At 39.1% G+C, this 22,720-nt stretch overlaps 1 protein-coding gene across 3 annotated transcripts; it reads right to left on the bottom strand.

The window, feature by feature from the left end:
* Window positions 1-2,950: 2,950 nt before the first annotated feature.
* On the bottom strand, window positions 2,951-20,905 carry LOC106963283 (protein FAM160A1-like). Of its 3 annotated transcripts, XM_015058116.1 has the most exons (18): window positions 20,682-20,905; window positions 17,104-17,155; window positions 16,003-16,238; window positions 14,524-14,722; window positions 13,873-14,094; window positions 13,383-13,545; window positions 12,572-12,683; window positions 9,779-9,880; window positions 9,404-9,460; window positions 9,110-9,196; window positions 8,101-8,268; window positions 7,746-7,825; window positions 7,419-7,585; window positions 7,230-7,341; window positions 4,634-5,871; window positions 4,287-4,465; window positions 4,090-4,210; window positions 2,951-3,421 (listed from the first exon to the last, which is right to left on the bottom strand). In XM_015058116.1, exons 3-18 carry the CDS (start codon window positions 16,105-16,107, stop codon window positions 3,189-3,191), a joined length of 3,345 nt encoding a protein of 1,114 aa, XP_014913602.1. In that variant the 5' UTR covers window positions 16,108-16,238; window positions 17,104-17,155; window positions 20,682-20,905; the 3' UTR covers window positions 2,951-3,188. The 3 variants fall into 3 exon arrangements, with proteins under 3 accessions (XP_014913602.1, XP_014913603.1, XP_014913601.1); XM_015058117.1 differs by lacking the exon at window positions 17,104-17,155; XM_015058115.1 differs by lacking the exon at window positions 20,682-20,905 and having other exon boundaries at window positions 17,104-17,349.
* Window positions 20,906-22,720: the final 1,815 nt, after the last annotated feature.

Genomic DNA, 22,720 nt, shown 5'->3' with positions numbered 1-22,720 from the left:
CACCAAACATGTTAGAGGCACAGAGAGAAAGAGGAACGCGTTTCCACCACTGAGCTTCGCCTTCCTTCCTAATCAGATGTTTGTGGGTCTTAATCAGCATTATCTCCTCTGTGATGTTCTGCTTTCCGCCCAAGTAGAGCAAATACGTATAAAACACAGTATAAATGTTGTTACCACAGGAACAGAGAAAAACATCTCATATTTATATATAAATATACTTTGAGTGAAAAAGACGGCGCCTCTACTGCTTCTAGTGGAAAATGTCGGCCTACGCTGAACGGGCCGGATCCCCCCTATGCAGCCCAAAACAACCAGTGAAGAGGCAGAAAACTCATCAAAGAAAACCATCAAACCACCAATGCAAACAGTGAAACAATGGTGTTTTAATCTGTAAGATTAAGATCTGTCCAGCATTCATGTATTACATGAGAAGTACACATTTCCTTCTAAAACTGTACTTTCACTAAAAAATTATATTTCCTTTCTGACTGTCCAGTCTTAGGGTGTATCCACGTCATTTGGTCGTCTTGTTTGGTCTGGACCACATGCAGACTATCTTTCATTTGGTCTGGTTTACTTTCACATTGTACTTTTTGCAAGTAAGCTACACCTTGCAACCAAATTCACATGGATACCAATAATTGCTCCCACTGGACAGAAATTGTGTTGCCAGGGCAAAGCACAGGTTTTCACTTTTATCTTAACGTGGCGTTGATTTGTAACGTCACCACTCCAGGTAAGCCCAGCCCGTTACCTAGCAACACGCTAGGAGAATTCCTGAATGTTTGGTCAGCTGGTTTTGCTGCTGTATGCGCTGTACAATGGCTGCTGGAAAAGACAAGTGTTTTGTTGTTGACTTACTATCCAGAAACCACTTGCTGCATTCTTTTTGGTTGTGAAGGAGGCTCTACTTCTGCTTTTCAAAGATGTATGGTTGTATAATTTCCCATCTGTTTGCAGCTATTTTCACATGTGAGTGTAAACGTTGAGATGGCGGCGTGGCCAGGAGCAACTTAAATGAATTTAAAATGACAAGAGGCCCTAAAACAGCTCATTCTGAAAGGAGATGAGGACTAAAATCTGATTATCTAAGAATTTATTTCTTAATGAGCGTGTTTTATTTAGACCATAGACCTACCCTAACCTGTTCATGGTAGCATAGAAATCACATTTAAACATGCTGTTTTTCCCTAGCTTGATTCTCCTCTGGAGAAATCACACACCTTCAGGCCTCACTCCCATAGCAACCATCTTGTTATGAGATTATATTGACCAAATTGTGTTGGTTGGGAAATCCAGTATCGTGGATGTTGTCACTGCGGTTGCTGTTTCATATCTACCCACACAAATCTCTCACGCTATCACAGGCACAGTGACTAACATGATGACATTTATAGCAACAGCATTCTGTAAAAATAGCTCTAGTTAGTTGGTAAGAGATTTAGTTAAGTTTATAAGGACAATTATAATTATAATTTTATATAATTTATTTAGCAAAGATAAATGAAAAGATTTACAATTTGTAAGTTCACTTTTTGAAAGCGCAACAACTAATCTTCAATGTTTGTTATGTTGCCATAGTTACGGGTTTCAGCTCAATGTTTGAGCTCAGCTAGGTCACATACATCTCAGCAGATATTTAACTTGGTTTGTTTATTTGTTTGTGAGGAGGCTTCTGAACAAACAAAAGTAAAATGTCACGTTTCCCCTGCATTTCAAAGTCACAGTTTAATATAATTTGAGGCCTTGTGGTTTTTTTCTGTCACGAAGTGTGAAAAAGTTCAGTAGGTGTGACTAGTGAGGCGCTGTGCAACCGACACATTTACACTATCAATTTATAGTTTCACAAAATCAAAAGAGCAGGGCTGCTGCTTGTTTTACTGTTATCTTTTTTTTAGCTCAGTGTTTCTCAACCCTGGTCCTCACCGCCCCCCTGTCCTGCATGTTTTAGGTATTCCCCTTCTGCTACACACCTGAATTGTATCTCTGGGTGATTAACAGGCTTCTGCAGCACTTGATGGTCATGCAATCATTTGAACCAGCTGTTCTGGAATAGAGACACATCTAAAACATGCAGAGCAGGGGGGGCGAAACACTAGTTTAGGTGATTTTTTTTATGAGACTTTTCTCCAGACATTGTTTTTCACACGTTGCAACTCAGCGAGGCAGAAGCGGTTTTGCTTATTTGCTTTGTGCCAAGCAGCCTTTTCATAATTGATTCCCTCAGTTAAACTTTTGCAAGAACTGGAAGAAATTTGAAACTCATTTATGACAACATCAGATATTCGATCAACTTTTTATCTTAAGCAATATCAGCATGTTTCTAAGGGCGGGGGCTTTCAGGAAACCATGCATGCTTTCTGCCGCATCATTACAACGTGCAGCATTAATGATAAGCTTATCAATGAACAAATATCATGTTTTCCTGACCTAAATATGTTGTCATTTTCCTATTAATTAAAAAATTTAGGTTTGTGATACATCAAAACTTATAACTACTTTTAAAAAATTTATATATTTTGTTTTATTTTTCACCTGCGCAATGCATTCTGGGTTGGTGACGCGTTCTGTGCTGGGATCTGCAGAGTAAACACAGGAAGGCTAACTTTACCTGAGTTGTTGGGAGCTAGCGAGCTCAATCCCACCTAGCATACGCCATTTACCCAGAATGCATTGCAGATTTTATTAAAACGTATTAACAGCCTACAGAGCTACTACTGCAATGTTTTTATATCTAAAATAAATATTTAGCAAATAAAGTCTATCGTTACAACTAATTGTAACGATAGACTTATTTTTTATTTACTGAAACTTTTTTTTGTTCTGTTTTTGTTTACCATATCTCTCTCTAAATAATGTTTGATTGATGTATCTTTAAACTGGCTTTAGGTTGTAAAGAAATTTGTTGTAAATAATTTCATGCAAAGATTCAAGAAAGCACAGAAACTGGTTTTCAAATATTCCACAAATTGATACAAAATTTAATGTCAATCATCTTCAAAATAATCTCCATCCAATCATTTTATAAATATAATCTATCTTCACATGGGGAAACATTTTCAAGTGCTGTCAGGCAGAAAAAAAACACAATTTACATGTAGATTTACAGTAAAATCTTTTGAAATTGTCCAGATAAGTTGCATAAACCATCAGGTTGATTTGTGATGAAGTCTTCTGATCCTCCTGCATCACTCCTCTGAACAGCAGTCCAGCGCCACGCTGTGCTCCTGAGCGATGGCCGCCAGCTCCTTCAGGAACTCGGCGAACATGACGATGGCGAACACTCGGCTCTTGGCGTGAGGGGGGATGGCGGGGCAGGGAGGTAAGACGCTGAGGGGGGGCAACGGCAGGGCGTTCCTCACCGAGCCGTTGGGTCGAGACGGATCCAGGATGATGTCTCCGCCCTGAGACTGGAGCGCCTCTGAGAGAAAAGGTTCGACAGAATATAAGACCACTGGAAGATTATTTCACTAATAATACATTTTCCCCATGTTTAAAGTGAAGCTAGTATTTTTTCATCAATATTCAAGAATTATTAACTTCACAAGAATTAAAGTTTTTATCAGAATTTTACATCGTCGCTGCTTAAGTTCCTCTGTCACTCAAATTTATCAGTTTTTTTTCAGATTTAACTATTTGTACTTTAAAAATATCTTCAATAAAAACTAATTAGCTTAGCATTTGTTTCATGATTCAATGACTTATAGGTCAGAATTAAAATAATTAAACTAACCCAAACATCCCTCTGAAAGCCGGGCAGGTTAAGACGACAATGAAAGGCAACATGGGTGCTTGAAAGGAAAATGATAAAGAAACGGGGGCTGGTTCAAAATGTATTTGGTTAAATATTTCAAAGAAATACATTCCTGTGTTTTAGGAACCATCAAAAGTTTTCTTGAATGATCAAATAATCCTGTAAATAAAACTTCTAGTTATTCAAGCTGCAAGGTTGGGTTAATGCTATGAAGACTTTGTATCCAAATGGGATAAATTTAAAATTTATCTGTGTTTAGAGGCAAATGGACCAACACTTGTTGGTGTTTTTCAACCTGTTCATGCATGCCTTGATGTTTGCTTGTGTTTATTAACCTCTAAATTTTCCATCCTGGTCTTTAGCCAACAGGAACCTCCAGGCCTGGGTGACCAGAGCGGGATACTCAGGTCTGTTCTCCACGTAGCGCTCGATCTGAGCGTGCACCGACACCAACACCTGCAGACACGGTTCGTACAGCGCTGTTCACGTCTGGAACCGTTTCAGGAACTTGAACCCGGTGCGCTGGTGCTACCTGGTATAACGTCCGTACGCTGTGCTGGTCGTGTGTTTCCGTGCTGAGCAGGAAGGACCTCAGCAGAGGTTGCGGGTACGACGCCAGCTGGGCCAGGATCCCCGTCACCAGCAGGTTGACGGCGATGGAGTTTTCCAGAAGGTTCTCCAGTCGGGACAACAAGACGCTGATGAACGGACCTGGTGTGGTTGGAGATTACAGGCAAAGAGAAAACAGGAAATCTGGTAAATCTGGACGGAGAGAATGGCTAAAAAAAAACATAGTTATGAAATAATAAATGATCTTTGTTCCACATTGCATCACAATCTCACCACGTCTGGTTCTGCACTGCAAAAACACACACAAACCTGTAAATGGACCTCCTTGTCTGTTGCTGCTCTTCTCTTCCTCCTCTTCCTCCTCCATGGCTTCCACCTCTCCTTCCTGCTCTGCTTCATCCCATGAGGAGCTGAACCCAGAGACGAGCTGCTCCTCCTCCTCTGCCAGTTTTTGCCTCAGCGCTCGGACACGCCTCCTGAAGGAACCGACGTCATCTGTGATGTCATCACCATCAGGCTCCACCCCTAAGGAGCGCATGAGCTCGTGGTACTGGGACAGGAAGTCGTTCTTGGAGTTCCGGTTGGCGGGAGCGGTTGAGTTTTGGGTGTTTGTTGCTGAAACTCGAAGCGGCTCTGGTTCTAAATGTCCGTTTGTGAGATTGATTGTCTCTGGAGACGGAGTGACGCCGGTTTCATGCGTTGACTGGCTGTGACCGTTAAACGCTGGGATGTCATTCTGGATGCAGTTTTGTTCAAAAGACTCAGTTTCTTCATCAGAGTCATCAGATTCGCTGATGATGTGATTCTTTACATCAAAACCATTCAGTACAACATGCGGCTCTCCATCTTCCTTCTCCTTCGTTCCAAATCCCTCACTTTTCCTCCTCGCTGATCTGTCACAATCTTCACTTTTCCTCCTTTCCTCTTTCCCTCCATCCTCGCTCCTCCTCCGTGTCGACATGATGCTGCTGACCGTCTCCATCACCGTTCTGCCTGATTTCGAGAGGCTTTCACGCGACTGTCGTCGGTTCGCCGCCTTGATCCGCTCAAACAGAGCCGTCTTTGTGTCCTTCTGAGCGACCAGATCGTAGACAATGACGTCGTCCTGAAACTCGGACTCCTCTACGTAAGCGCCGCGCACCAGCTTGGTGGCAGTGAGCCTCATTTCCTGGATGTGGCGAGGGGGAAGCGGCGGCGGAGGGACGGGTGAAAAACTGCATCCGTCTGGCTCCACAAAGCCATTCGATACATTAAAGATGGCTGACGAGGAGGAGAGATCCTCCTCTGCGAAGATGTCGTCCCACTCCAACTCCATGGCAGAGCTGGCCCTGCCCGCCTGGTTGCTAGTGGAGACGGTATCCGAGGACGACGGCGTAGGGGAGAGGGCAGACGGAGGGCGGAGGACGACCAGAGAGCAGATGGAGTCGCTCTTTATCCGCTGAATAAATTCGTCCTCGTCCTCCAGATCGTCTCCTGGCGTGTCAGAGCGGTAATCCTGAGGCGGCGGGTCGAAGCCGTCGTACGCCGCCGACCAAAACCTGCAGGCGCTGGAGACAAAGCACACTCTGGATGCATCAACATTCAAAGACTTTCCCTTAGTCAGTTCTGGAAAAATCATTTTGAGTCTGCATTCAATGGTTTTAAAAATATTGATAATAAAAACATGTTGCATGTTATTGTTTACACAAAGCTGGACGGCAAAAGGGCGATTCTTCTACATGCCATACATCGCCGAGTTGCCGTGGTAAAACAACTCCATCAACAAAATGAAACCTGGAGATGCAAGTATTATTAATTTAGTGCAACTCGACACAGCAAAGAGAAAAATAACACAGAAAAACCGTTAAACAACTCAAAATCACCTTTTTATCGCTCTGTCGGCTACGCTACACACTGACTCGTTGCCGTAGCAACTGACAAACACCACCATATCTATCAGGATTCAACACAAAGAAACACTCAAACATTTCCCACAAAAACAAACTGAACAGTCTGTTACAGTTTTATTGTTGTGGTAGATTAGCTACAGCTGCTATTAGCTGAGCTAACACAGCAGTAAATTTGTTTATATATATATATATATATATATATATATATATATATATATAATGTAAAGCCGTTGTGGTGGATGTAGCAATACCAAGTGACCACAACATCAGGAAAAAGGAGAAACTGGAGAAATACCAGGGCCTCAGAGAGGAACTGGAGAAGGCCTGGAAGGTGAAGACCACAGTGGTGCCTGTGGTCATCGGGGCCCTCGGGGCAGTCACCCCCAAACTGGAGCAGTGGCTCAAACAGATCCCAGGAACAACATCACACATCTCAGTCCAGAAATGTGCAGTTCTAGGCACAGCCAAGATACTGGAGGAGAACCCTCAAGCTCCCAGGCCTCTGGTAGAGGACCCGAGCTCAGAGGATGAAAGAGACCTCCCACAGAGGGTGAGAGGGGAATTTTTTTTTTTTTTTTTTTATATATATATGTTATTTATGACAACACTCCTTACAGTTTCATCTTTACGTTGTAATAAAAGTAATGGCAACATTTGACCAACAGATGGCACTTAAAAACTATATTTTTCAGTTTTTGCACAAGACTCTGCTTGGTCATAACTGGTCGACTAAATTGATGCAAAGTGAAGCTAATATACTTTTTTGTCACATTTTTATAAATAATCTGTGTTTTCCTTCTGTTAAAGATAAAAGGAAATCTATTTTTCAGCTTTAAAAATCTCTTTAAACATTATTTTACTGCTTGTTTGTCCTGATGAAGTGCAGATTGAGGAGCCAACAAAGTAAATTGTAATTTTATGTAATTTTTGTTGTATTTCTATTTTAAAAAATCCAAACCAGTGCACTTCAGTTTTCTATTTTCAGCCGCATTCAGAAGCAGGTCAGACCAACTAACCTGCAGGAGATGGAGATCGCCTGGCGGGCGTCCCAGAGGTAATGGACGTAGTTAACATCCATCAGGAAGTCTGACCCTCTGCTGTAGCCAACGCTGTCTGAAACCGACAGGTCTGACACAAACACAGAGTCACAGTAAGTATATCTGTCTCCTAGAAGGTTTTTCTTCGTTTTTTAAACCCACACCAACCTGCTGCTTTAGGCCAGTGGATGTGCTCTGAGTGTCTGTTGTTGATGTACATGGGGCACCAGGAGGGCATGAGGAGCAGGAAGGAGGCGGCGCTGGAGGAGTAGCAGTCTCTCTGCTTCAGGGAGCAGCGCTGCTTCCTGCTCAGGTGGCTGCAGGGGATCAGATACCTGAGGAGAAAACTGGTTTCAGCCACCCAGTCTGCTCATTACTGCCCCCTGTGGCCATTTAGGAGAACATCTGCTCTACAAGTAGATGAAATCTCTATTTTTAACATGTTTAAATGAACAAAGATAGTACTGGCCGCCTGTGTGGGCCTTTCAGACTGACCTGAACACCAGCTGCAGCATAACGTCTTCGCAGAAGAGACCAATCAGAGTCCTGAACAGAGCCAGAGACACAGTTCCTAACTGAAAGCAAACAGAAACGGGTCTGAAACGATTCATCTGATTAATTAAAAATAATCCTCAACCAATTTAGTAAATGATTCATCATTAACTGGACTACACAAACTCAAAAAAGGCTAAATAATAACACAATCAGAGCAGTAAATGAAAAACTACACCAGAAAAAAAACAACATGTTTTACATTTTAGAGGAAAGAAACTAACCATTAGCTGCAGCTCTAGTCAGAAACGGAGCATGAGAAACGGGTGATGTGAAGCGGTAACTGTGAGTGTGTTACCTGGAACGGCGTGTTGACCCTGCTGACCAGCGTGTCCAGGATGTGGACGTTGTCATGACGATGCAGCAGGATGAAGGACAGGAAGTTCTGCAGGAGGGCGGGTTCAGAGATGGAGCGCAGGAACAGATCCAGGTACGCAGTGGTGGTCATCACTTCCTCCACGGTCAGCTAAAGACACAACAACCAGGCGAGAGGAGACGGACAAATACCATGTCCATCATCAAACTGACCCTCAGGGACAAACAAAGCTGTCTGATCTAAATTTAATCTGCTGGAAACACGTTAGAGAGACTTTCCATTTCTCTGAATTAGCAAAGGGAACAATGTTAATGACACAAGTCAAACAAAAACTTTAAAAAACTGTTTTAAACATATAAGATGCTGTTCTATTACTCCCGCCTTCTGCTGTGCGCCCTCTAGTGGTGAAAACATGTTAGTCATAAACCTTAGCTGCCACTTTTCTAAACCCTAAAAGTTTGAATCCAAGTGCAATAAAAACAAATGTCAGCTATCAAAAAAGAAGACATTTATTTCTGCCAAAATGGAAATGAAATAAAGAATGAAATATCCATACTTGTATTTTCTAAACACTATTTCTGCTCTTGTCTTTTGGGCCAAACAAAGACCTCCCCAGCATTTACACAGTAAATATGCAGAAACAATAATCTATGGAAGAACATTAGGGCCACCAAAAAATTTTTATAAAATGCTGACTTTTTTTTCTTTAGAATTCTTTTTCTCAGTATTTTTACTTTTTTCACACAGTTCTGTACTTAACCTCAGAATGCTAACCGTTTTCTCAGAAATGTATTTCTTTTATCTCAGTATTTTTTATTCTTTTCAGATTTCTGATTTTAATCTCAGAATTCCACTTCTGCCCAAATTCTGAGCTTAAAGTCAACATATATATTTTTAAGTGGCCCTAATCCTCTTCCGTAGTAATCAGCCCTTCGGTTGTGAGATGAATTAGTACTTTTATGCTGTAATTTCCTTGTCTACATGTTGTTACCTTGTGCAGAGCAGGAGCGAGAACAGGAACAAGGAATCCGTTGTAAATGTAACTCAGCAACTGGGAGCGGATGGAGGGATGGGCCACCTGAGGAAGAGGGGCAGACGAAGTGTGACTTGGTTTTATATCATAACACGGCTCATAAAACCCAAATATCTGGGGACATACAGAAAATATGAGCTCAAACTGTGACCTTCTGGGATGTGAAGTGATTTAGGTTTATGATGAGCCTCATCATAAACTAAATGTGTTGTGTATATCTGAACATTTGGGTGTTTTAGTTCTGGTTTTCACCTTGGTGACAGCACTGCAGAAGTCCAGTGAGTGCAGGAAATGAACAAGAGCTGGAACCTGCTCACAAAATAAGATTCAATTATTCACACACATTTTCTTACAGCTAAATAAAGTCAATATATTATACATCATAAGATATTTTTGAGACTTTCTGTCTATTAATCCAACTATTTTGCTCTATTATTGAAGAAACTTCCAAACTTTTGAACAGATCGTCTTTACAGTCACTGAACTTACTCCATTACTAAAAATGTAATTATTCTGACCACATCATCAATTACCGATTAGTGGTTGGTTGCAGTTGTACTTCTGTATTAGTTTATTCCTTATAACACAGAGGTCGGTGTGAACAGCTGAACCTCTTCAGATTCTCACCTGCTGCCAGTCTGCAGACTCCAGGCAGTGCCAGTCTTCACTGTAAACCTGCAGCCTGGCTGGAAGAGACGAGTACAGACCAGACAGACCGGTGGCCAGAACCTGCAGAAACATTCAGACATGCAGAAACATTCAGACATGCAGAAACATTCAGACATGCAGAAACATTCAGACATGCAGAAACATTCAGACATGCAGAAACATTCAGACACGCAGAAACATTCAGACATGCAGAAACATTCCAAACTGAATGAAGAGCCTGAAACCTCCAGCATCTAAACATCAAACCTCTACTGTAAGGTCTGAAGCTTAAATAAAACTAAGTTTCTTCTCCTCCAGACCCTCATTTAGCTTCAGAAACATCAACCAGCGGGATGCAGTTAAATAACTTCTTGTAGACACTTTACTGTGTGCTGGTGTTTCTGTTTATTGGTGACCTGTCAGTATTTTCAAGTAAAACCCACAGAATCAGAAAAACACACACAGAGGCTTTCATGCAGATTAAATTCCTGAGCAGATTAGGAGAGATTTAGGGCAGATTGAAGGAAAAAACTGATGGCCGGAAAAGATACTTAAGGGAAAACATTCGACTTTTTAGGGAAAATTATGAATAAACACTCAAATTATCCTTCAACGTTCGATATAAATTACCCTGAAAAGCAGGAAAAAGCTCTCTTAGCTCTCCAAAGCAGCTTCACCTGTAGAAAATCACAATATTTAAAGTTTGTGAAATCCTGAATATGAGGTTTTTATTATCTGCAAATCATGATCATCAAATTTACAACAAATAAAGGCTTGAAATAGATTCACTTAGTGTGAACTATTTAAAATAAACTCATTCATTAAATTAAAATATTATTAAATAGTTTTTGATTAACTCGATAAGCAACTAAAACTCAAAGATGGATGTTTTAACACTTTTATTTTTCTTAATCATGATAATTTTCTGTTAACAGTTTATAAAAATTAACCAATAAACAAACTGTGGCCTTTATAAAAGTATGTTTTCCTGCTTAAAAGTTATTTTTAAAAGGTTTTGGACCACATGAAAACATTCAGAGGGCCACCAATGGCCCCCGGGCCACACTTTGGACATCCTTCCTCTAAAGAGAACCAACGATTTTCTGGCTAATTTTGATTCTTCATTAACTTTTTAATGTCAAAATAACATCTAGACTTCTATTTCTATATATTTTATATACAAGCCAAAACATTTTTCAAAGATTTTATGTTTTACTAACACAAATCAAGAATATCTAAAGAAAGAGAGACAGAAAAGAGAGATTCATCAACCACATGAGTCTAAACATCATCATCATCATCATCCTCGGTGGAAAACAGCTGCAATCTGGAGTCTTGTTAAAAATCAGGCAGCCGTCCAATCATGTGCAGCCTTGTTAATCCCTGCCAGCCCAATCCCTGGCTGATTTACTAATCTGCTCCCTTCAGACAGATTGAGGTCAGAGTGTGGTCGCATGGGCTTAAAGCTGGAAAACTCCGACACCGACACGCTCACAGGTGGCACGTGCAGAGCAGCTTGAGCCGCCTCTGGGTTTCAACCCTCAACGTCTCTGTTTTCTCCTCAAACAAAAGGCCAAAGCACAAACTGGTGACCAAGGAGCCAACATGGCTGACACAGTTAACTCATGGTTCACTTATTTTAGTTTTATTAAACTTCTCTTATTGACTTATGGTCACAAAGTTAAATGAATTCATCCTAAATGTTCATATTCTTATTAAGCCTTTCAGCACTGCAGTGTTCAACCCAAGCGGAACTCCAACACATTTGGTTTTACTGCTAGATGTGCTGTACAATGGCTGCTGGAAAAGACAAGAACTTTGTTGCAGACTTACCATCCAGAAACCACATGCTATATTCTTGTTGGTTGTGCAGGAGGCTCTACTTCTGCCTTTCCAAGCTTTATGGTTGTATAATTGCCCGTCTGTTTGCAGCCATTTTCATGTGCGACTGTAAACGTTTGGTTTAAAGTGACAAGAAGCTGGAAACAGCTAATTCTGAAATGAAATCTCATTACCTAAGAATGACTTTGTGCAAAATAAATGATTGAACATATTTTGTATAGAACCCACAGTGGGTCCTGGAGGGCCGGCATCCTGCATGTTTTAGTTCTCATCTGGATCAAATAATGGGTCATTAGAAGGTCTAAGAAGAACACCGACTTCCTGAAAAGGTTGTTTCTACCACCAGGGAGAGAACTAAAACATGCAGGATGCCAGATCTCCAGGACCGACTTTGGGCACCCCTGGTATAGACCATAACTTTTAACATGTCTCGGCCTATTTTTCCCTCATTTTGTTGTCTTCTTGGATTTCCCTCATTAGTCGCCTCAGGGTTTTCTTCTCTCTCTCTGTACACATTCAGTCTCTGAGGAGGCATTACGAGCTCATTAGTTTATTACATAAGTGGTGATAATGAGATTACAATGCAGAGGGGAGATGAATGTGGGAAAAGCTCATACAACACCCTCCATTCATTTGAACAGCCGTTTGATTCATGGAAATCTGTTGAACCGATTGGTGATTACCTTCTGTCAGTGAAAAAAGGGACTGCTTTACACTAATCTTAAGCATTCAGTTCTCTTTTATTTTTCTTTTCTAACAGGTGTGTGAAGGATAAATTAGTGTCTCCAGTCTGAAACATTTGGCTGATCTAATTTGAACTGAATGCCTGAGATTATTTTGCAGTTGCCTTGACATGAACCATCAAGGACTTCCAGCATCAGTGCTGAAGGATTTTTATGTAATAATGTTCTTGTCTGTGTGAACCCTTACAGGACAGAAGTATGTGTTTTCTGCGATGTGCTGAGCGACTCGAGGCTCCGAGGCCGACAGAGACATGATGAGCAGCAGAGCGTCTCGGGCCTGCTGGCCGACCAGACCCTGCCTGAAAGACAAAAACAGTCTGAACCATTTCCACCAACAATATGCCACACTTTTCTGTTACCATTTCTTGTAAATAGTTCTTAGATTTTTTACAATTTTCAATGGTTTCTTTTGGACTCTCGCTGAGCTTTTGCTTAATTTCTGTCCAATACCTAAGTAATTTCACTTACAGTAAAATTAGTTTCTTAAACATCTATCATCATCTGGCTTGTTACGGAAAAGACAAAGAAGACGACATTTTTTCAATTATTAATCACATGAACAAACCTATTCAAGTTTTTCATGTTTACTGAAAACTGTATGTATTTATTTAGAGCAAAAGAGATGACGCATCCATCCATCCATCCATCCATCCATCCATCCATCCATCCATCCATCCATCCATCTCCACTAAGTAGAACAACTTTATAATGTTTTGTTTTGCATCAAAATGCGCTTTGAGCCAAATCATCAACAAGTCATATAAAAACCAAGTTAATATGCTAATATTAGGTTAGCTCTTCAGCTAACTGCTATGCAGGAAAAAAATGCCTGAAGGAGTAATGCGTTTATTCAAAACTTTGTTTAGAGACAAAACACTGACATCAGTCCATCCATCCATGTCAGATTTCAGCATAGAATCAGTAAATGAATCATCCAAAATGACTCGGATCGTTTTGATGACAAACAAAATCCTGACTGGGACGTCGTTAGCTCCTACCTGTGTGTGTAAGGTATGAGCAGGGAGAAGAGCAGGAAGTTGGCCGCTCCCTGGTCCTGACTGGTGTGGAAAAACAGTTCCAGCACCGACGGGTCTTTGACCAGAGCCACACAGAGCTGGTTGAGCAGCTGGACCAGCTCGGCCTCCACCAACCCGCCGGCGTCTGCAGGGAGCAGAGATAAGATGTAGCAACACACCAGCTGGTGAGATCAACTGTTAAACTGCTGAACCATCTCTGAAGGTGGATTTTATTCTTCATCTAAAGCCGTCTTTCAGTGACGTCAGCGCCCCTAGTGGTCCGCAAGGTACTGCAAGGTAAATTCAAGCTAGGTGATCCGTGATTGTTAAAATTGGTTGAGTGGCTCTCAGCCTGACATAGTTTGAGAAACACTGATCTAAAAGGATAGTTTATCAGCTGGAGATCCAAGTGAAGTAAAGTAGGATTTAATGTTCTTTTCCCGTTAGATTAATACTCTGACTATAAACTGACCGGTTGCGGCTCCAGCGCAGGAGGTGAGCAGCATCATGAGCGGCCGTAGAACCGGTTTGTGGTGCAGCAGCGGCTGCTTGGCCTGAGACAGCAGCATCTGGTACATCCTGAGCTGCTCCAGCTTCATGTCCTCAGTGAACTGCCTCCTCAGGCTCCACAGGAACAGCCTCTCCATCACGCCCTCCAGGACCACGAACTCCAGGATGGGGCCCATGGCTCCTCCTGGCACCACAGGGGTCAAAAGTACTCACTTCCAACACTTCAACAGAAGTACAGATTCTTGGAGAAAATATACTGTAGTAAAAGTACAGGTTGGACTGTTTTACTCAAGTAAAAAAAAGCACAAGTTTTGAAATGTACAAAAAGTAAAAAGTTATCTTTTAATGGTCCAGTTTTTCTGCTTTGCTTTGGACAGTTACTGCCACTTTAACACACCTTTTGTGCAAGAAGTGGATTTTTTCCAATTTGATGTCACTTCATATTATTATTTTTTTCATCATGGAAGGTTTGAGCAATATGTGACAATGTAAGGAGAAGAAAGTACAGATATTTTCTCTTAAAATGTAGGAAGTAAAAGTAGAAAGTTGATAAAACTTTACTTGTGTACAGTAACGCTGTACGTTTACTTTCTTACTGTTTCTTCCTCCTCACCTTGCCCCGCCTCTTCCTCCATCAGCAGAAACAGCATGTGCTCCACGTAGTTCTGCACGGCGCTGGCCTCGTCGGCAGGGATCGGACCCAGGTGGAAGGTTCTGGAGCCGCTGCTGCTGTTGCCATGGTGACCGGAGAGAAAGCTAAGCGCTCTGGAGGAGCTGCGACTCGGCTCGTGTTTCTCCAGAATCTTCACCACCTTCACAGAGAGCAGCAGGACATCAGACTAAACTTTTTTATTTAGCTACTGATGTAAAATCTGATACAAAATAAATAGGAAAAAACACAAAATCTCACCAAGTATGTTTGGTCGAGTTTTCAGCACAAATACCTTAGTTTATTTTAAGTTAGTTAAAATAAAATGAAACTAACTTTTCAGCAAGAAGTATGAGTTTGTTTTAAGTAAATTATTCCTTAATATTGACATTAGTTTCACTCTCAGACTATTTTGTTTATTTTCCCAGAATTTAACACTTCCTGTATTTATAGTTTTTCATCAATATTAAGGAATTACTTACTTAACCAGCTATTATTTCAAGTTCAAAAGTTACATATATGTTAGTTTTGTTCATTTAAGGTTTACTGAGATGTTTGCAGTAGAAACTAGACCAAAAATACTTGGTAAGATTTTGTGTTTTTGCAGGAACATGGAGAATAATTTAAACAAATATTTTTTTTCCAGAGAAAAATAAATGTTTATCGAACTTTATTTGTTTAACGGGTAAAAATTGATGTCATTGCATTTCATTATACAATAAAATCTTATTTAGTTCTTATTTAGTTCAGTTGACTGGAGTCTAATTCAAATCTGCAAAGTCTGATTCAAGCAGTTTCACGTTTACATCTGTTCTACACTGCAAAACTCTAAATTATTTTAGTATTTTTGTCTAGTTTCTAGTGCAAATATCTTAGCACACTTGAAAAAAGACAAAACCACCTTAAGTAATTTTTCAGTTTTAAGTAAATAATTTGTTAATATTGATGAAAAAGTATAAGTTCCACCAGCAGATTTAATTTATAAATAATACTTTTTCATCAATGATAAGGTGATATTGACTTAAAACAGGTTAATATATCTTGTTGAAAAGAAACTTGTAAGTTAATTTTCTGTTATTTAAAGTGTACTATGATAGTTGCATTAGAAACTAGAAACTAGACCAAAAATCCTTGGCTAGACTTTGGAGTGTACATGTGTCATTTCATATTTATGATCTAATTAAAATAGAATATAATAAATTAGCGAGAAATAGAGCAAATAAACAAGCATTTAGCATTTTGTCTGAACTGTCTGTTGACCTTTGACTGAAATCTTTCTCACACACACACTTGCACACACAGATACTGAGAGCATTTGGGTTCTCTTGGCACCAGCAGACAGAGATGTGCTGTAAATGGGTCAGAACGACTCGGTAACAAACCAACACAGACACACTGATTCACAAACTGGTGCTAAAAACTAAAAACCCATCAGTTTGTTACCTGCATCCAGTGGTTCTTGAACACAATCATGCAGGTCTCCGGGTCCACCCCTCTCAACGTGAGGGACTTCTTCCGGTTGCCCCCGGCAACCACCGAGGCCATCATTCTGACGGGCTGTCAGGCGGCTACTCCATCTTCCAGCTGAAAGTGAGGAGCATGTTTGGTTCTGATGGGAGAACCTGGAGGCATCGCCGGGCCAGTCGGCCTCTGTGTTCAACGAGCTGCAGAGGAAACTCCTGGGAAAACACACACAACCCGCTGGGTCACCAACAACGCGAAAAATAAACACATTTTACTATGACGACTGTGTGGAAGACAAACTGTGAATGGCTGAACCAGAGTAATTCTTCTCCATCGGAAAAACAAATCGTTTTTCTCTTTCTCTACCATCCCTGCATGTAGTTTTACTTTGAAGACGTTTCTATTATCTCCACATGGTGAAATCTGAAAATAAGTCTAAGAATAGATCACAAAATGTCCAACAATCTGGACATTTCTGTGTAATAACGTCAAACAGACTCACACAAAGATACAATGTGAATTAGTTACAGCGCGTCAAATGGTGACATTTATGTTTGAGTCGTACACTGTCCCTTTTTAAATAAAGTCCTCCAAAATTAGTGGCCATGTTTAGCAGCAACTAAGACACTAAAAGTTAGTTTTATCTCCTGTTTGCATGAACTCGACTCACTGTGGCGTCAGGGCGAACAAACAAAGAGCGTCCACGTATTGTCCACATGTCGCGGTTTGTTTATATAGATTTCCTTCCCATCAGGCAGCTTTAATTCAGTCCATGTTTTCAAAATCTACTTTCAAAATCCATCACAATGAAACATATTTTTAGCTCTGCTGAGACAACGACTCAAGAATCACAACGATTTATGATCTCATGATAAGCAGCTTAAAAATGTCAGAACAATACCTCCTATTTTACTCAACTTAGTATCTTTTAATGTGACTTTCTTCACGTTTGAAACAGGAAGTGCAGGCAGTGGCAACATACAAACAGGAAAAAGTGACAGCATGCCTGCGTCCCACCCTGGGCGTTCCGGGAAATTCCAGGAATACCCAGAGAGGATTCGAAGATATCAGAGATCCTACCTCTGTTCAGCTGCCGGGAAGACACTGGAGAGCCGACATGACACCTTCTATCCTGCAGAAAAGGAATGACATCCAAGAAAGCTTTAAGGAAATAGCACTGAAACTTAAAATAAATTTGTCTACACATTGTAACTGTCCCATAAGAAGAGTCAAACTAATTCATCCTGAACCATCTGGCTCTAATCTGTGTGGGTTTGGATGGGATAAACTGTTGGATTTTGTTCCTATTTCCTGTTTGGTCATCCAAGGTTGTGTGTGTGTGTGTGTGTGTGTGTGTGTGTGTGTGTGTGTGTGTGTGTGTGTGTGTGTGTGTGTCTGTGTGTGTGTTTCTGTCTGAGCATTTTCTCTTAGCTCAGCTAATTGAGATGAGATAATTAACTGTGCAGCTTTCATTGTTTTTATTAGCATGTTTTGTGTAAAGTCTGGTGTTAAAATGAGCCAATGAGCATCTTATCAGCTTCTCTTTTTACTGGATCACATAAAAAAATGGATTTTAGAAAATATGCAGCAAATTGTTTGGTCGCATTCAGAAACCTCACAAACCGACTCGACTGCATTCCTGCGAGCCAACATGGCTGCAGACGTTCAAGTCAAGCATGCAGCTCACATTACCACTAATATAATGGCGGTTTCTCTGCAGACAAAAACCCTCTGATTGAAATCCTAGTTGCACACGCAACATGCAAATAATCCAGAAAACATCATGACAAAATCAAATGAAATGATCATCTGTTATTCATTCAATTACAAAAGGATTCATACTTTGTTTCCCTCTGCAAACCAGCAAACCGGTAATAAAATATCTGGTGAGTTTTTGGAGGTCAGAACCAAACTGAAACTTGATCATCCTTTTAAGGTTTGAATCTGATTCGGGATAAGAGCTGAGGAATGCATCAGGTCAGCGGCCGTCCTCACAAAGACAGAAGAACCAGTGTGTGTGTTTCTGTTGCAGACAGAGGTGGGGCGTAATCTGAGAAGAGACGATGATGTTTAATCCCAAACCCGCTCTGTTGGAGAGTCCGAGTCAGTCAGACGGTCACATGCCGACAGAGATTAAACAAACGGCCAAACACAGTTACCTGGACTCTCGTCTGACCTGCTTTAATTCAATGTTTTAGGTTTTAAGCTAATAATAATTTAATTAAACTGCAGTAATTAAAAAGTGGAGCTTTGTTTGACTACCTGAAGAGATCTAGCAATATTATGGACCCTGACCGTCTGAATTTAAGGTTTTTACCGTCACCAGTGTGAAAACATGTCATTTAGTTACATTATGAATCTGAGCTAACAAAGATCACAGCTGGGGTTCCTCCAGGCTCTGACCTCAGACTGCTTTTAATTAATATCCATGTTTAGGCCTCTCATGATAGCACATTTTGCTGGGTGATAAATTGTCAAAAAAAGGCATTGCAATAAATGATAATAATAATTTTAAACCTATTTTCACCCTCTCAAAGATCAATACATTTTAATTTCTAATGAGTGTTTAGCGCTGTAACTAGAATACATTTTAAATATCCAAAATAAATAAAACAACAAATAAAATGAATACTGAAGTCATGGGAAACAAAACTGTTCTTCTAAAAGGGGTTAGTTAAATTCATTGATTTAATAGCATTAAATTAATTAAAGCTACTAATTGATTTATTGCTTATTGTGACAGACTTTCCATATGATCCCACCAGCTCAGATTATAGAGATAAGAAGTCTTACTATATATGCTGATGATATAAAACTTAATATTCTGTCACCAAAATGCATCACAGACACTAAATGTGTCCAAATATCAGTGACTGAACGGGTCAGAAATCCCTCCGAGAGAAAAAACTGCACAGAATCCAAAGAAGGATTCATATTTGTCATTATGAATCCTTACCTCAAATTATACAGGCATTAATGCAACACAGCTTAAAAACCATAGAAAATACTGCTAGAATAAAGTGTTTCTAATTAAAGCAGACAGAAAAACTGCTGAGGAAGAAGATAAAAATATTGAAATGGTATTTATAAATCCACCAGGACACTGCAGCTCGTCCAAAATGCTGCTGGAGTCAAAGTCCAGCTCACTGTGTTCCCAGGAGGAATAATCAACGGCAGGAAGTATTTAGTTTCTATGATCTTCAGCTCGAAACAAACTCCTGAGATGTGCAGAAACTATTTGATCCATTAAATCAGAACTAGAAATGTGAATCTTTACTGCAACTTTCCCTTAAAGTTCAACGGTCATTTTCTAGCAAGTTTTTAATGTTACTTATTTTTGATATTTCTTTTACGGTATTTCCTATTTGTAACTCAAATTTGTTTACATTGTTCATTTGTTTTGGATTCATATTTTGAATTTAAAGTGACAATCACTGGTTTCTTTTAGAGGATTCTTCATGTTAAATCAGAGTTTTTCTCTCCACTATCCCCCTGCTCTTGCTCAGAATGGAAGTGATCAATGACAGCAGCTTTTTAACAACAGGCCCGAATCAGATAAATTAAAATAGCATTTTAACTTAATTAAACTGCACTCTGTTTTGACTGAACTCCATTTAAATGTATGAATTACACCCTTCATGCATTAAGCCAGTATTTGGAGTATCAAACATTATTAATAGTACTTAATAAATGGTCTCCAAAATTAATTGCAGCCCTTGTAAAATGTTTAAAAAGCCTTTAAATGTTTCTCCTTTTCTTACAGCAGCCTCACTCTGTTAAATGTAAATTGTTACAACTTATAATATGAGAACATTTGTTTGCAGAAGAAAGAAACTCCATGTTAGAAAATATTAATCAGTTGTTTATAAAACTTATTGGCATCCTTAACAATTCCTATAAAATAAAAATAAACATATTTGTAGGGTTATTTGTGATTAAAAGTGTTGAGAAACTTTTTAAACACATATTTGCAGTCATACTTAGCTACACTCACCTAATATAAATCTCCAAATCACCCCACAATCAGAACTAAGAAGATGACAATAAGGTATTTCTGTCATTTTTTATTAGAAATTAAATATTTATTTATAGATCCAGCAGATCAGGTAGTTTGTGTTTACATGGGCACATGAGAAAAAAGTCAAACCAGCATGTGAAGCTGCTGAAATTGACAGAAAACTACTGAGCTTAAGGATGGAACAACATCAAAGTGTGCTGATTCTGTAATTTGAAATTCTGATGTCAAAAAGATAATAATCTCTTCCGAAACATCTTCATTTCCTGATTTCTGGTTGAGTTTTGGGCAGCAGCATTCAGAGCAGAACTTATTTGTTTAGTGTTTGTTCTGGTCAATGAACATCACACAGGTACAGAAACAGGTGGATCAGCATTACTCAGAACAAAAGAAACCTGGATGTTATTATATTAAACACCTCAAACTGAAGAGATGTGACCCTTCTTGATCCATCTATAGAATATTGCTTTATTTTGATGTTTTAATCTTCTTTAACTTTTTGTAGGCTTATTTAAATGGCGTAAAGCGTGTTTATTGCCGTGTAGGTTTAATTGCCCGTCATTTTTGTACATCAGTAATTCAGTCTTTACCTTTAAAGGTGTCTGTCGTAGTGATTTGGTAACAGCTGCTAGATGTTTCTTACCTCTGCGGTCGGCTGTCTGTTGCCCCAAGTTGCTAAAAGTACTAAAAAAGTTCCCACAGACCGTTTAAAATCCAGAAACGTTTATAAATCCAGAGGTTTGTTGGGTTTGAAGCTCGGAGGTTCGGCTGTTTCTGGGCTCTGAGTCATTTATGAGGCTTAAAGCGGCTCAACAGTCACTCATCCTGCTGCTGCCCGAGAGGCTCGCATTGACCACGCCCACAGGTCGGACAGACCACGCCCACTTGGAATGGAAGCTCCGCCCACTCATGTTGTACTATAATGTTTTATTATTTCATTTTATTATATTCTTAGGTTACCGCTGCCCTCAGTGACAATGTGCTTCTCGGTTTAATGAATTTTACATACTTGTATTATTATATGCTTTGTTAGATTTCTCATAATTAAATCTTTTCATCATTTTGGTTATGCTTTTACTATTGTTTGTGTTTTCATCATAACTGAAATGTAAATTCAAGTTTGTTTTTTTTGTTTTATGATTGAAAGTTGTTTAAAAATTTTCCATTTTAAAATGATTGCAAAATACTCTACAAATAGAAAGAAATTTTAGTTTTTCACTCGCTTTTTAATCTGTGATTGTTTATTTACTTAGTTTAACATTTGGTGGTATGATTATTGTTTGGATTATTGTCCTTTATTTGCTCTTAATCTGTTAAACATCTCATTTTATCCAGCATTGGCCGTTATTAACTGTCCTCTACAAATAATATGATTGATTTTAGCTATTTACTTTTTCTTTTTGCCAAAAATGATTTTAGTTTTTCATTTTTAACCGACTGCGAGACGTGCAGACGTAAACTAACGCGATTCAGCGCTTTGTTTTGTGTGCTACAGTACCATCTTCTGGCAAGAACCTAAAATTGCAACTACTCTGTGCATCAGTAAAGTTTAAAACATCTGCATTTTTTTTCACTGACATGCTGCTTGTGCCTCTTCTTAAAGTTTTATTATTTATTTGTTAGTTTGTTACCCACTAAGGTCTTCACTGTCTACATTTGAATATTAAAACTAACGTTTGAAGCACTTTGTTGAAAGAATCATGAACAAACTAGTGAAAGTGTAAAAAGTTGGTTCATCTCAAAGGAAGGTTTGTTTACATTTACAAAGCATAATTAAAATCAAAAAAACATTTTTTTCTAGCCTAATACTGAGAAAACAATCCATGTTTTTGTCAATAAAGCTTTTCTAAATGGTTTATTGTTTCAAATGTTCAAAAATTATTATCAATTTTAATATTGATCTTATATTAAATACTTTAATATATTATCAATATTAAAGTATTTTGAGAAAAACTGATTAGTGTGGACTAATATACTACATGATAAAATAAATTTGACATTTTTTAAAATGATAAAAGTCATTACTTTCCAGTTAAGGTGCAACAAAATAGGTGATGCTATGGGATCTCGAGCCAGCAGGGGGCGCCCAAGACACTTGAATAATAAACTCACATTTAAATTTGCTATTTCTTTCTGGGTAGTAAAATTAAGGTGATTTACATTTCAATTAACAAAAAATTAGAAACAATTTCTAAAAGGTGTAGAGAGGGAAATCCTAAGTCATAATTCGACACCACTTTTGACGCTGAACAATTTCTGCTGCTTGTATTTCATGCAAGTTACTGTTTTCAAAAAAAAAAAAAAAAAAAAAAAATCTAGGCAAAATTTGACTTTTTTTAATCGCTTGAAAGCTAAAGAAATTAAATATGTCCACTCCTTCCTAACTGCAGATTTTAGCTGCAGACGAATAGACCTTGTCAGAGTATTAGCCCCTCTCTCTCTAAATTTACAACCGTCACTCTTTATCCATGTGACTATTTATTCAGCAAACAATGCAAAAAGAATAACTCTTATTGACATTATATGTATAATGAGCCCACTAGGCAACTAATTATGTTTCACAGACTAATTTAAAAAAAAATTTAGTATCACTTCTAAACAGAATAAAGCTACTTTTACTTTAGTATAGTTTTGAAAAATATATATATTGTCAGGAGTATTTTTTTTTACTATGCTTTACAT

The sequence above is a fragment of the Poecilia latipinna genome, unplaced genomic scaffold, assembly GCF_001443285.1.
Source record: "Poecilia latipinna isolate Pla-1442-1.1 unplaced genomic scaffold, P_latipinna-1.0 Scaffold1516, whole genome shotgun sequence".
Lineage (NCBI taxonomy): Eukaryota > Metazoa > Chordata > Actinopteri > Cyprinodontiformes > Poeciliidae > Poecilia > Poecilia latipinna.
The sequence above is the reverse complement of the archived record's forward strand: the minus strand, read 5'-3'. Positions and strand labels throughout refer to the sequence as shown.

Bases quoted from the DNA above. Each gene is read 5' to 3' on its own strand.
- LOC106963283 (XM_015058116.1), bottom strand. From the start codon at position 16,107: ATGATGGCCTCGGTGGTTGCCGGGGGCAACCGGAAGAAGTCCCTCACG. The intron at 12,684-13,382 runs GTAGGAGCTAAC...TTTGTCTTTCAG, and splicing joins CTCATACCTTACACACACAG to GCAGGGTCTGGTCGGCCAGC. The intron at 9,197-9,403 runs GTGAAAACCAGA...CCTCTTCCTCAG, and splicing joins TCTGCAGTGCTGTCACCAAG to GTGGCCCATCCCTCCATCCG.